Source organism: Macadamia integrifolia, chromosome 7 (assembly GCF_013358625.1).
Source record: "Macadamia integrifolia cultivar HAES 741 chromosome 7, SCU_Mint_v3, whole genome shotgun sequence".
Lineage (NCBI taxonomy): Eukaryota > Viridiplantae > Streptophyta > Magnoliopsida > Proteales > Proteaceae > Macadamia > Macadamia integrifolia.
Window position 1 is genome coordinate 24248335 of NC_056563.1, and position 13626 is coordinate 24261960.

Below are 13626 nucleotides of genomic sequence, written 5' to 3' on the forward strand. Positions count from 1 at the left end.
AAATTAATATATGGTTACCTCCACTTCAACCTTACTTTTCTTCGTCTCCTTCTCACCCTCTTTTTTTATTCATTCTTTCTCTCTATACATGTGGCAATTAAAAATTTTAAAGGAAATTTTGTTTTTCTTCAGGCAATCATCCCATGTTTTAAATTTTTTATTCAACCCACCTCCTTCTCCTCCTTCTGCCATGAACCATTCTAGAAGACATCCACCACATAACACATACAACGTTGGATAAAGTGAACATTGCCCCACTCCCTCAATGCTGCTGCTAGCTCCCCAGCCCTGAACCGCCCCTGCAATATGTTAGAAATAGGTACCTGATGTTGAGAATTGCATGATCTATATTGTTGAAATGCACTCTTTGATGGAAGCAAGATGAATTGATGAAGAATATCAGTATAGATTGTTGAAATCAATGAACCAAGCAGGTTGAATCGTATTACAAATAGATACTCTTCTTAAGGTCTGAAACGTCCCCTACATTAGTACAATTGGGGATTCCTGCTTTTTATCTCCAAGATAAAACAACAACTGATCTTTGTCTGATTTTACACAGACTATGATCCTTTGGGAGAGTAAGGCTGAGCTCAACAGTTCAAAAGAATAAAACCAAACAATAATAGAGAAAACCAAAAAAACCTCTTTGAAGTAAGGATCGTCTTACTATATATTAGAGAAGAAGGGCCACCTCTAATGGGTGTTCCCAAAAGTCATGTCTCTTTCATAATACATGTTTGTCGACCATTCAGACATGCTTTTCAATAGTCACACCTATTGATCACTTAGGTGCCTATTAGGAAGAGACAAACCTCTTTAATACACATTTTGATGAAACAAAATAGTATTTTGAATCTTCAAATTTTAAAACTATTAAAATATTCAACACAATAGCCCCCTCCATCCTTTTGTTGTATCACCAGCCTGTCATGAACCTCCTCCCTCTCCGAGAAACCCGCGCCTCTCTCTCTCTCTCTCTCTCTCTCTCTCTCTCTCTCTCTCTCCTCACCCTTACCCCCAGTCCCCTTCCACCTAATCCCACCATTGCAACCCCCTTCTGCCCCGGCCCATGCACCCTTGTCCTCAGCCCCTTGTGAAGAAGAAAAAGGAGGAGGATCGAGGTCATGGGAGGTTAGAATAAAAAATAAATAAATAAACAAATATGAGGCTCCTTTCATTACAAGGTCTAGGGAGGGTTATAATGTATTCAGCCTTATCTCTGCTTCACAAAGATGTTGTTCTCACCTCAAACTTGTGGCAACTAGGTCGCGATGAACAACCCAACATTGATTGTATAAACTACTTAAATATAATTTTATCATATTTAATAATAACATTTTTTAAAACTTTGCAAGTCTAAGGGGTTTAGATGCAAATAAGTGAAATTTAATAACCAAATTATGGAACGATTTAAAAATATAAAGTTAGTGCAATAATCATGTTGGGTAATGATTACAAAAATTTATATTTTAAGTTTAAAATTTTCACTTTCTTTCTTTTTAATTTCCTTTACAATCAAACTGAGCCTTTAACATTATAATATCAATACAGAATATCTAAGCGGCTGGAGAGTAACCCGTGCATCGAGTTGTGCAAAAGAAAATGAATAGAGTGATTTTTTGGTCATTCTGGAGCTATTGTGTTCATCTATTGGTCTCTTTGGTTTTGTTAATTACAATGACTTGGAAGTCTATATCTGATATGATCAATAGGAATCTACTAGTGATAGGATATATGGACAATACCTACGTGATGTAATTTATTCTACTCCCTAATTTTAGTTTTTTTTTTATTTGATTAAATAAAAAAAAAGGCTTTGGCCAACATATTAACACTTAAAAGCTAAAACATGGTTTCATTTTAGCCTTCAATCTTTTGATTTCTTGTTTCTCAGTCTGGTAGTTGTGGTCTTCAATTCTATTTTCTGTTTACGGTCTTGCCTCTTCAAATTTTTATATTAGACTAAGAAAACTTGATATTCATTCCCAATTTACTTTACTATTTGTTATGTTTTATTAACAATTTTTTATGCTAGGAAATGATTCATGCATCATTATGATGATGATAATAATAATAATAATAATAATAATAATAATAATAATAATAATAATAATAATAATAATAATAATAAGAATCTTACCTTTTTGGGGCCACTCACACAGGGTGTTCAGTGCTCTTCACTTCTTTCAGTGAAAGTTGAATGGTTCTCATTTAACCTCGATATGACCCGATTCATACAGTTATAGGGTCAGCAAGGGCCCACAGAACTAGCCAGGTGACTCAGGCCAAAAGGCCTGAATACCCATCGTTAGCAAAAAAATAAAAAGAAAAAAGAAGAGACTTTAATCTTTTGTTTCAATTGAGTATTTGAATTTGTATCTACCAAGGAGTCGCATATGTAAACAATAACTACTTAGCGCAATTAATGAGGTTGTGGTGTGCAAAAGCATATACTCACATGTTTTAAGTTTGAGTCTCCTAGTTGTTACCATCCCTTATCCAAAAGATTTGGATATTTGAATTTGAATCAAATAATATATCATTACACATTTTTATCTATAAATATAAATAGTATAAAATGAATTCACAGTTTATTTTTACTTGATAAGAATATATATATATATATATATGTGTAATGAAATATATAATACATATGAAGCCTAAGTTTTCAAATAATTATAGACAATATTAAGTTATAATTGAAGTGGATAAAATAGAAACGGATACATCGTCAATCTATCCTAGGATAGATGTTCTCTCCTTAAATCCTAGCTATCATAGTAAGCATAAGGAATCCCCTCTTATTTTTTTAGTGAGATAACATTCCTTTTTATAATCTTACGTTATTGCATTTATAAGATGTTAAATGCTATATAATCTATTGTTATATCATGATAATTGTCTCCTCCTCACTTTTTTTCTAAGAAAGACTAATATTTTTCTTCTGAGAAGAAAGTTACTTGGCAGTGTACTCCTCCACCTAGATATAATATGTGATGGTGAAATGACCATTCTACCCCTCACCATTGGATGCAAAGACACATGCTCCCATTGGCCCTGCATTAGTGCAAGGGCCATGCGACTATGTAACGTTCTCTTTCCTTCTTTTTGTATAGAGTTTCTTCATTGAACATATTTAGGTCTCATAAGAAACGCGGATGATGTAAACAAAGACTCTGGCTTGTCTTAACAAATTGAAACAAAAACTCTGGCTTGTCTTAACAAATTGATTCATTTGGGTCATATGTACTTACCAAACCATGAAACTTTGAAGTAATAACAATCAGAGAAAGCTTAATTCTCACAAGACATCTAGAAATTTCCAATCTTCTTACATGGTAGTTCAGGGAAAAAAATCGTCTGTAATTCCGATCTCGTACAATTCCGTGCAATACCACCTTCAGGGGGTGATACGTGTATTGATTCCAATGCAATGGTCCAGATCTGATTTAAATGCCTCATCACTGATTTAATGTTTTATTAGTTGTAGCAGATCTGGACCATTGTATTAGTATCAATACACGTGTCACCACTTAAAAGTGGTATTGCACGGAATTGTACGAGATCGGAATTGCAGACGATTTCAACCCGTAGTTCAGTTAGCTTCCCTATAATGTAATTCTATTAAACAAGTATTTAGATACTTATAATTTGGATTGGGTAAAGATGGATGATTAGTCATTGATTATAGTCAACTAACGACGTCATACATAGGATGTTCATGTCTCCTAATTAGCTCTTGAGAGAGGGTTAAGAGACTATAGAGCCACCAAAAGACCAGGTCAGCCCTCATGTCTGAACATCCGCCCCATCTTGTGGAAAACCCACATTCTTGGCCGGTCCTTTCTTGTGTTTCTGTAATCCACAAGAAACACAGCTTTGCCACTCTTATAGCCATCCGATCAGCACAATAGAAGTCAATAAAATTCTTGATGATATGATATTCTGATCTGATTACCCAAAACCCATCTGTTAATTTAATAACATAGTTATGGGTTAGCCAAAATAAGAGTCAGATTAGTCACAATTTAGACAAATTGACAGGGAATTAAGAAGAGTGGTGGTACTTGATAGGAAGGAAGGGAACTTATTTAAGGGTGCAAACAATCTTTGTTTTATATGTGGACAAAGTTTTACTTCATGGCGAGTTGAAGTTCACAATCCCATCTTAGGGTTCACAAACACGTCTTAGGTTTTAGAATCTCCCTAAAATACCCTTGATACCACTTCTGTGCTCCTAAACCACAATGGTGAGTGTGGAAAACTCGATTCTTTCTTTGTTACGGAAAAGGGAACCTAACTTAACTAAAGTACCTAAACCAGCCCATCATTCAAAATTCTAACAAGAAACTAGTAAAGGAATCCGCCAATGTTAAATTGTGAATCACTGGTTGCCAACTTACAATGGAACACCAGATCACATTTCATGAATTGAAGACATTAACGATCTGATCTACAAGATCAAGAGGATCAAAACCAATCAAAACCAACTTTTTTTTTTTTACGATCAAGGGGATCATGATAAGGAACTTAAAAATCAAAAAATAAAAAAATCAAAAAATCAAAAAATCAAAAAAATTAAAAAAAATTTTCAAAAAATTAAAAAATAAAAAAATCAAAAAATGATTTTGATTGTATCCTCGTGTGATGGGTTCCCTCATTTTTTTTATTGGTCTTCTTGGTCCAACACAGGGGGGGAGCTCCGGCAATCAGCAACCCTCCCCCCCTACCTCTCTTACCTCGTCGCTTCAAAAAAGTCTCTTCCTTTGACTTACCCTCTTTCTTCCCTTCTTCCTTCCATTTGCTTTAAGCCTTCCTATCTGTTTTGATGATTGGCACTAGTCTTTATATATCAATTTGATGGTTCTTTGGTCTGCAAACACGGGAAGCTATTCTGCAAAAGCATGGGGCTCTGTTTTTCAGCCTCCAAGGTCAGTGGTTCAAACAGCAACGCTCCTTCTAAGAACAACAGCAACAGCAGCAATAAAAACAACAAAAATAACCAGAAAGAAAGCACCAAACCTTCTTCAACAGCTACGACCCAGAAGGAATCATCGCAGCATCCACAACAGAAGCCAAATGAGAGCCATAAACCTAAGCATTCGAGGCGGCCTAGTGGGGTTAATCCATGTGGGAAGCGGACGGACTTTGGATACGCCAAGGATTTCGATAAGAAGTATTCGATCGGGAAATTGTTGGGTCATGGGCAATTTGGTTACACGTTTGTTGCCACCGATAAGTCTACAGGTGAACGGGTCGCCGTCAAGAGAATAGAGAAGAATAAGGTATTTTCTGAATTGAGTCCTTCCCTTCTTGTTTCTTCTTCTTCTTCTTCTTCTTCTTCTTCTTCTTCCTCTTCTGGGTATTCGGTGATGGGAATTGTTAGGGTTAGTTCTGGGATGTTCTCTGTTGTCCGTTGTTCTACGACACCATATTTATTTTTTCTTTTGGAAATTAGCTTTGTGGGCATTCACATGGATATTCTGTTCTTTATTCTCATTGGCATTTTTTTGCTTCCACGATTCGGGTTCTGTTGAGGTTTCGTTTAATTTATTAGGTCTAGAAAATTGTTCTGATGGAATCTGTTAATTTATTGCTAGTGGCTTTGCTACAGTGGATTTGAAAAGTTCACCTTTATTTTCCAGATTTGATTTCACAATTGTTCGAAAACTTCACCTTTATGAATATCTAGATAGATTCCCATCCTTATTTTCCAGGGAATTCTGTTTTCTTCACTGTTTGATCGAATATTGACCAAATCGATTCTTTTGCTTGGCCAATATTCCCTCTTTCTCTTGATTCGTAAACTTTTGATCGTTAATCAGTGTCTGACAGATCAAGTCAGTTACTTTAATACAGAGAGTGATACGAGGTGACCTTCCCATGGAAAGTTTCATCTTTGGTCATTAGTGCATTACAGGACTATGAAAAGTTCCAGAAAACAGAGAGCCATGTTTAATGGTCGGAAGAAACTAGCTTCTATACCGACCTTGTGCCAATTATTAATTTATTACGACTATCAAACTAAAGCTTTAACCCTTTTTTATTTTTTTTTGGGGGGGGGGGTGTTGTGGTGGGGGAATCCAACAGACATTTCATGGTTTATGCATTATAAGCAATTATTTGAGTTAGATTGTCACGTTTGTTAATGGTTGCCACAGTAACCAACTATTGGAAATTTCTTCATTTTGTTTATGGAGCTCGGACCTTTTGTTACTCTACCTGGTTGTGCTCCTGTTCTTCTCTAAAAATTCATTTTTTATTGTATGAATAACTGAAGAGAGAGATTATGCACCGTTGGTATGGTTAGAATAAGAGGAAATTTATGATGGAGAGGTGTTCTGAACGTCCTCAAAAGATCTTCGAAACTTAATGGTGATTTGCTGCAGATTGGGAATCAACTTCCCTCTGTTGCCTGAGGTGGGCAGGCAAGAAACTCCAAGCAGATATAGGTCCCACATACTTTTCTTGTTCTTCGGTGAAACTAAAGAAACTATGAACTTCTATCACATGTGACTTTTATGCATCTCGTTTGTAGAACAGAGTATGCTTCCCTGATGAATTTTCTGAAATTAACATGTAAATCTAATTGTTTGAAAGCGAGTCCACGTGTATTCTTTGGTTTAAAAACACAAAAAGAACTGTATATAAGAAATGCGAAGAAATTGTCCCCCCTTCCATAATAGCTGTAGAGAATCCAAGCCTGCTAGAAGTTATTGTTCTCCTTTAGCAGAGTAAATCCTTGTCTTTAAATCTACTCAAATTGGTCCATCTCTGAGGAATTTCTTACAGTTTTTCATTTGTAGTTTGTTTTATTATAACTGACACTCAAATGTTCATTTTGGTAGCTTCCCCTACTTATATGTTGCCAATGTGATTGAAATGTGAGCTGACAATAGGTGCTATTTTTTCTGCTATTTTTTCCATTTTAAAATATAAAGGAAGATCACAATGCATTCTATTCTTTTTCTCCTTGAATTATACTTTATAATCTGCTCTCATACTTTGTAATGACCTTAGGAGAAGTGGTGAGAAAAGACATGCATAGCTTAGGCCTTGTATCAAGTATGGCATCGAATAGAGCTGATTGGAGAGCAAGGATCCATGTAGCCGACCCCATTTAGTTGGGATAAGGCTGAGTTGTTGTTGTTGTTGATGATGTAATCTGCTCTTAGAAATATTGACGGTTGTAACCAGGATGACTCTTAAGTATGGTTTACTCAATGGTGCAAGTTGCCATTAAAGATTGTATTCAATCTCTAGTTCTTGATCTTCATTGTAGAATTTTACTTCTTTTTTTTCTTGCAAAAGTTCTGAGGGAAGTCTTATCTTCGTTGACAGATGATCCTTCCTATCGCTGTTGAGGATGTTAAGCGAGAGGTCAAGATATTACAAGCCCTCACAGGCCATGAGAATGTGGTTCAATTTTATAACGCATTTGAGGATGAATCTTATGTCTACATAGTAATGGAGTAAGCACCCTCCCCCTTCCACCTCTCTTTGGAGCATCTTGTTCCTGACTTTGAAAGTCTTGCATTTTCCAGTATTGTTTCTTTTTAATGCTATTATAGTGTGTTAAATTTCCCTTCTGTGATCTCCGTTTTTTCGCATGTTCTTGCTCTTTGTCTTTTAACTTTTCCTTTTGTGTTTCTCCCTCCCACTGAACTCGTATATATTTTGCATCAGTCATATTAATTTTTCTGTTTTCAGTTTGAGATGATGGTTTCTTCATTTGGCTTTTGTTAGGTTATGTGAGGGTGGTGAACTGCTGGACAGAATATTGGCCAAGTAAGACTCATCTCTTTTCTATTTAAATTATTGATTCTGTCCTTTATCTGGGTGATTTCTTTTTATTTTCCATTATCCTCTCTTAGTTCTATTCTTCAAGATGCTTGCTGTTAACAATTTGCATTTCTGATCGATCGTATACTTTAGTTCTGTCTTCATGGGCTGTGTTGCAGCTCTCCTTGATGATAATGTAGTGAATTATAGTTTTATATTATTTTTGTTGTTATCATCATGAAGAACAGTCAGAAAATATCTATTATTAATTTCATTGACACTGATCTTGTACATTACTCTCTTTCTCCAGGAAAGATAGTCGTTACACTGAGAAAGATGCGGCAGTTATTGTACGGCAGATGCTCAAAGTTGCAGGGGAGTGTCATTTGCACGGTTTGGTACACCGTGACATGAAACCTGAGGTACAGTTAGAGTGTGTAAATAATCAGGATAGAAATTTTTTTTTCTTCGTTGTTCAGTGCAACTTGTCAGAACTTCTTTTTCATTATGTTTCTTCTTCTGGTTTTAGAATTTTCTTTTCAAGTCAACCAAAGAGAATTCTCCTCTGAAGGCCACAGATTTTGGTCTTTCTGACTTCATAAAACCAGGTCAGTACAAGTTCTATGATAATAAAAATGTCCCTATAGTTTCCTGATATTATCATAAGAAAATGTTATTTTCAAATGAGTAATTTGTGACATTTTTCTTTCTTTGGATTTTTTTCATTTCTGACATTTTGCATGTTTATATATAAATCTTATTACTTTAGCTTGTGAGTAGATTCTTACAGGTTAATGAACAAAATGCTTAAAAATTAATTATTGGTAACAAATATTATTCTTTCTGTTATATGTCTGAGATTTGCACAATATTTGTGTAGAAAAATCCCATTAACCTGATTTGTATCCATGAGTAAATGGATATAAGTCCCTCATTTGGGGTCAACATTTTTCTTTTTGTGGTAGATCAAGATGTTCTGCACTAAATAATAGTAAAGAACCTTTCTTACATCCATGCTATTGAACTAATGCAGGGAGGAAATTCCAAGATATTGTTGGCAGTGCATACTATGTTGCACCAGAAGTACTAAAGCGCAGGTCAGGGCCTGAGTCAGATGTTTGGAGTATTGGTGTGATTACTTACATTTTGCTTTGTGGAAGGCGTCCATTTTGGGATAAGACTGAGGATGGAATATTCAAGGAGGTATGACACTTTTTTAAATTTAAAATTAAATATATCTGTTCATGTTCTCTGGTATTTGTTTTTTAACATATACATTAGTACCTTGATGACCGTTGTTCCATAAGGCTTTTCCTCCTCCTTGAATATTTTATTATTATCCTGTAATATCGAGCCTCCCAATATTCTTTCTTTTGGAGGGTTTAATATTATGCATCCATTTCTTTTTTCCATGGTTTTTTGTGTTAGAGAAATCGTGTCTGTGTTTGTAGTTCTTATGGGTTCCAATCACCCAAGCTGCATCCCATCTACTTTGGGGTTTAGTTTATTTGAGCCATACTTAAGTATGTGGCCCAAGTCATTTCTAGAATCCATATGTTGATATGCAGGGCTACAATCTGACCCATTTATGACTGATGAATAAATTCAGAAATCCGCTCGCTTCTTTACTTCCTCTCTGTGGGTTCACCGTGTGGATTTGTAGGTCGTCTTCTTCTTCTTCTTCTTTTTTCTGTTAATGTCATTTCCTGCTAATGTGTGGCCCAACATACCACCAATTTCAAAAGCTTGTATACCTTCTTTGATGCTTCTAGAAACTAGCTCCACTGCCAAAACCATGACTCTAATAACAATAGTTACTTAAAAACCTACTGCAATAAAAAGTTAGAGCGTTCTAATAAACTTCTCTATCTGGAGTGCTGGACCCTACATATTATCGTATGATGACTTCAAACTGAATCCAACCCTAATGACACAAGTAGTGGGCTCTGCAGAACTAAACTGCCCGATATCCTGCAACAGCATATTTCTTTCATTATCTTTCATTCTTTCTTCTTGAGCTCCCCATCATATATGAATGGCAAAACTAAGAGAAAGGGGAGCTGGTCAATTGTATGGGCCAGCAGCTGGAGTCCTTGTTTTGAACTCCACTGGTAGATGATTGATGCGGAACCGAATTCCAATGATCAAAATCGGATCACTTAGGGCACACAAGAATGACTAAGACGCTCAATGTAATGGTTGAGGGGTATTCTTGTAATTTCAGAAACAATTTTAAGAGCTTAAAAGAGAGGAAAATAAACAATGGGGACAAACTGAAATAGAAATTGGAAAGAGAGGGGTGTTTAAGAATTACACAAGAGAAGGGGGAGTAATAGAATATAACCTTACAAAACAAGGGCTTACTTGTAATAACCAGAAGTTAAATGCATAAAACAATAAACAAAACCTTTCTTCTTCCTCCCGATAGAACACCTAACGGCAAACCAGTGTAGACCTTCAAAGGAGAGAACTCCTTCAAATCTTCTCTGTTTGGTCTGAAATTTCAGGCGTGGGATCACAAGAGGAGGCTCTTCCAAATCGACATAATATATGGTCAGATCGGCAGGCTGAAAGGACGTGGGAAGCACCTGAAACTGATGATGGCGACAACTCCCAGGGCAGATCTGAAACCTGGTTTCGATCTTAGGATTGAAGAGGGCGTTGGAGCTGGAGCTCTAGGGTCTGAATCGCCTTCAAGGTAGGAGCCTTTGACCAGAATTTCAGAGTCAACCGGTACAGAACAAGGATGCAACAAGCTCTTGTTCTGTGTTAGGTATCACCGCCCAGCAGAGACGATGAACAGTATCCAACAGTTGAGAAAAAAAAAAAAAGGAAATAAAGGAGAAAGTAATGGAGATAAGAAGAAGAACTAAAGAGGAAAATAGGAGAGGGAAAAGAAGAGATTAGAAGATTTCAGAGAGGGAGAAAAAAGGGGTCGGCAGCCATGGTTTCAACCAAAACCTAAATTCTCAAATTCATTCAAAAAAATCTAAAACTGAGTTCTTCTCTATTATATGGCTAATATAAAGGAAAAATCAAACAATTAATGGAAACTACTTGAAAATGGAAACTATTCTAAAATTAGAAGCTAGCTAATTTAAAAAGAAATTATTTCTAAAACAATAGAAAATCAAATCAAAAAGATTTTTTTTTTCCTAAATCCATCGTGCATCTGCATCAGCTCTCCCGGTCTTAAAAGAACTCGACTCCGTCGAGTTAGGTCGTGCTCCTAAGATACCCTTGTAAGTTGCTCGTTGATGATGTGGCACATATCTCAAAGTAGAAGATAGGAATATAACACCAAGAGGAGGGAGGGTAGGCTGACGTGTCATTAGAGCAGGAGTCAGTCGACGACGTGGCATGTCTGATAATGCGTGTGACCTCATTAAGTACATACGACCTCCTTGCTTCACCTTGATGGTGTTCCGTGCACCATCATAGAGAATGCCTGTATGTCACTGCCAAGGTTGCCCTAGAAGAATGTCTCAGTGTGCCAATGGGGTGACCAAACAGGTGACATGGTACTGTATCGGCCCAAACTGTAAGTGTACTCGAACAACTGCAGTGGCCTCTTCTTGAGCTGTGGGTCCAAAACCTTGCACGTGAATCTTCTTGAAAAGCTGCTTCTGTGGAAGGTTGTGTGCTCGAACAAATTCAGTAGATATAAAATTTGCTTCTGCCCCAGTATCAACAACTGCATGAACATCAATAGGGTCGGAGCCGTGTAGGAGAGTACCCTTCTGTCTGAAGAGAGGAGCCTTATCAACTACTCTATTCGAAAAGGATGAAAGGCTAGCTGAATGAGCTTCTACATCCTCATCTTCATCATCGACAATATCATCGTCCTCGAGGGGATAAGGATATAAATGAGATTCATCTTCACTCTTCTCTATCGGTTGCTTCTCTGCTATGTTCACAGAACGAGTCTTGTTGGGACACTTGTTGGAATAGTGACCCTTCTCACCACAACTATGGCATATGATATTCTTCACCCCAACACTATCCTTGTTGAACTCTGACCCTTTTTTCTTCAACTCTGCTAGCTTCAGGCTTCTTTTCCTCCATACGTGGTGGAGGTCTATAAACTGAAGAAGTCTTGAGCATACCCTACCAATAAATGGACTTCTCTTCAGCTGTCTTGGCATGAGCTGCTGCCACATCAACAGACCTGAAATCAGTGTTGGCCAACTCAAGTCGAATCTCAGTACTTAACCCACTAATATATCGCATCACCCGTTGCTGGTCTGTTTCCTGAAATCGACACCTTGAAGACAGTTTGTGAAATTCGAGGGTGTAGGAATCCACATCTTTGTTCCCTTGTTGCAAGTTAAGTAATTTATGGAACATTACCTTTTCATAATTAAGGGGAACAAATTTTTTAGTTAGGATTTGCTTCATGACCTCCCAATTGGTAACGGGTCCAAGTCTTCTGACAAACCTTGCATGTAGGACATCATCCCACCATGAATATGCATACCCAATAAACTTGGTGATAATGAGTTCACACTTCTTCACATCTGGAAGAGATTTATACGCAAAAATTCTCTCCACTTTGGTAAGCCAATCAAGAAATTCATTAAGTCCTTTTTCACCACTAAACTCGGGAACCTCAACTTTGATGCCATAATCTCTATCAGAAAATTGCCGGGTAACATCTTGGGGAACAACTGGATCAAGTTGCTGCCTTTGAGGTGTATCTTCAATCCGTAAAGTGTTGAGCTGAGAAGGTAATGTAGAGGATCCTTCTTCAGCTCGCTTGTCGGACCTCTTCATAAAGGCAATCATCTCTTCCATAAATTTGTCAAACTTGGCTTCAGTCCTCTCAAGCCTAGCATCAGTATTCTGTTGGTTCTTGGCTAAGTCACGATACAATTTGTGCAACTCAACATTGGTGATGTGACTTGCCATGGTTAGAAAATTGCAAGAAAATTTGCTCTGGTACCACTTGATGCGGATCCAGATCCCAATGACTGAAATCGGATCACTTAGGGCCCACAAGAATGACTAAGAAGCTCAATGTAATGGTTGAGGGGTATTCTTGTAATTTCAAAAACAATTTAGGAGCCTTTTAGAGTGAAGTAATTGAAAGAGGACTTAACAGGAATTAAAATTAGGATAAAGGGGTGGTTCTGAAATTAATTTTAGACTAAGGAAAATTTTAAAACAAAACTTCAGAGAGAAGGGTCTTTGGTGAAAATAACAAAAAAATATGACCTCATGTGAAACTTCAGCAATTGATTTGTTTGTAAATAAGAAGATTATGCATCTTCAACCTTCGGACACAATGGAACACAATGACAGCGGCAAGAGGAGAATCAGGCGGTAGTGGAAGGTCTTCCAAGTTCATCGTTTTAGTCCAAAAAATTATAGTCGAAGCTTGGAGATCTTCAGGTCTCGTGATTCCGACAGAAAAGCATAGTTTTTAAGGCAGTAAGGCGACGGAGGCGTTTGAAGGTCTTTCGGAGCGCCTTAGCAATAAGGCGGGCATAAAGCGTCGCCTTATTGACTAAAGCGTTCCTATGTAATTTTTTTATAAAACCAATCTATTTGGCTCAAATCCTAGTTGAATCCTATTGCTCATATGTTAAATAAATATTAAAGGTTCATATTCATACCAATGTAAGATATTCATCAAGAAAACAAATCAATAAAGTGAATAAACTAAGTTCATCTTCATCAATCATCAATCATCATAACATATTAACATATAATATTAATACATAATTATGAAGCAAAATTATAAAAATAAAGAAAAGAAGACATAAAAAATACAAGTATTTATTATACTTACCTCTATAATGCCAAAATGAATGCCTAAGCCCTAAGATCATCCACTATATT

The 13626-nt window shown here is 36.7% G+C and overlaps 1 protein-coding gene across 1 annotated transcript in view; it reads left to right on the top strand.

The window, feature by feature from the left end:
• Positions 1 to 4660: 4660 nt before the first annotated feature.
• The window catches only part of LOC122083532 (calcium-dependent protein kinase 28-like), a gene marked incomplete at its 3' end in the record, with an annotated part of 11111 nt that continues 2145 nt past the window's right edge, over positions 4661 to 13626 (top strand). The window contains 6 exon segments of the mRNA XM_042651365.1: positions 4661 to 5288; positions 7345 to 7475; positions 7750 to 7791; positions 8096 to 8207; positions 8315 to 8393; positions 8819 to 8988. Coding sequence (XP_042507299.1) covers positions 4908 to 5288; positions 7345 to 7475; positions 7750 to 7791; positions 8096 to 8207; positions 8315 to 8393; positions 8819 to 8988 — 915 coding nt within the window.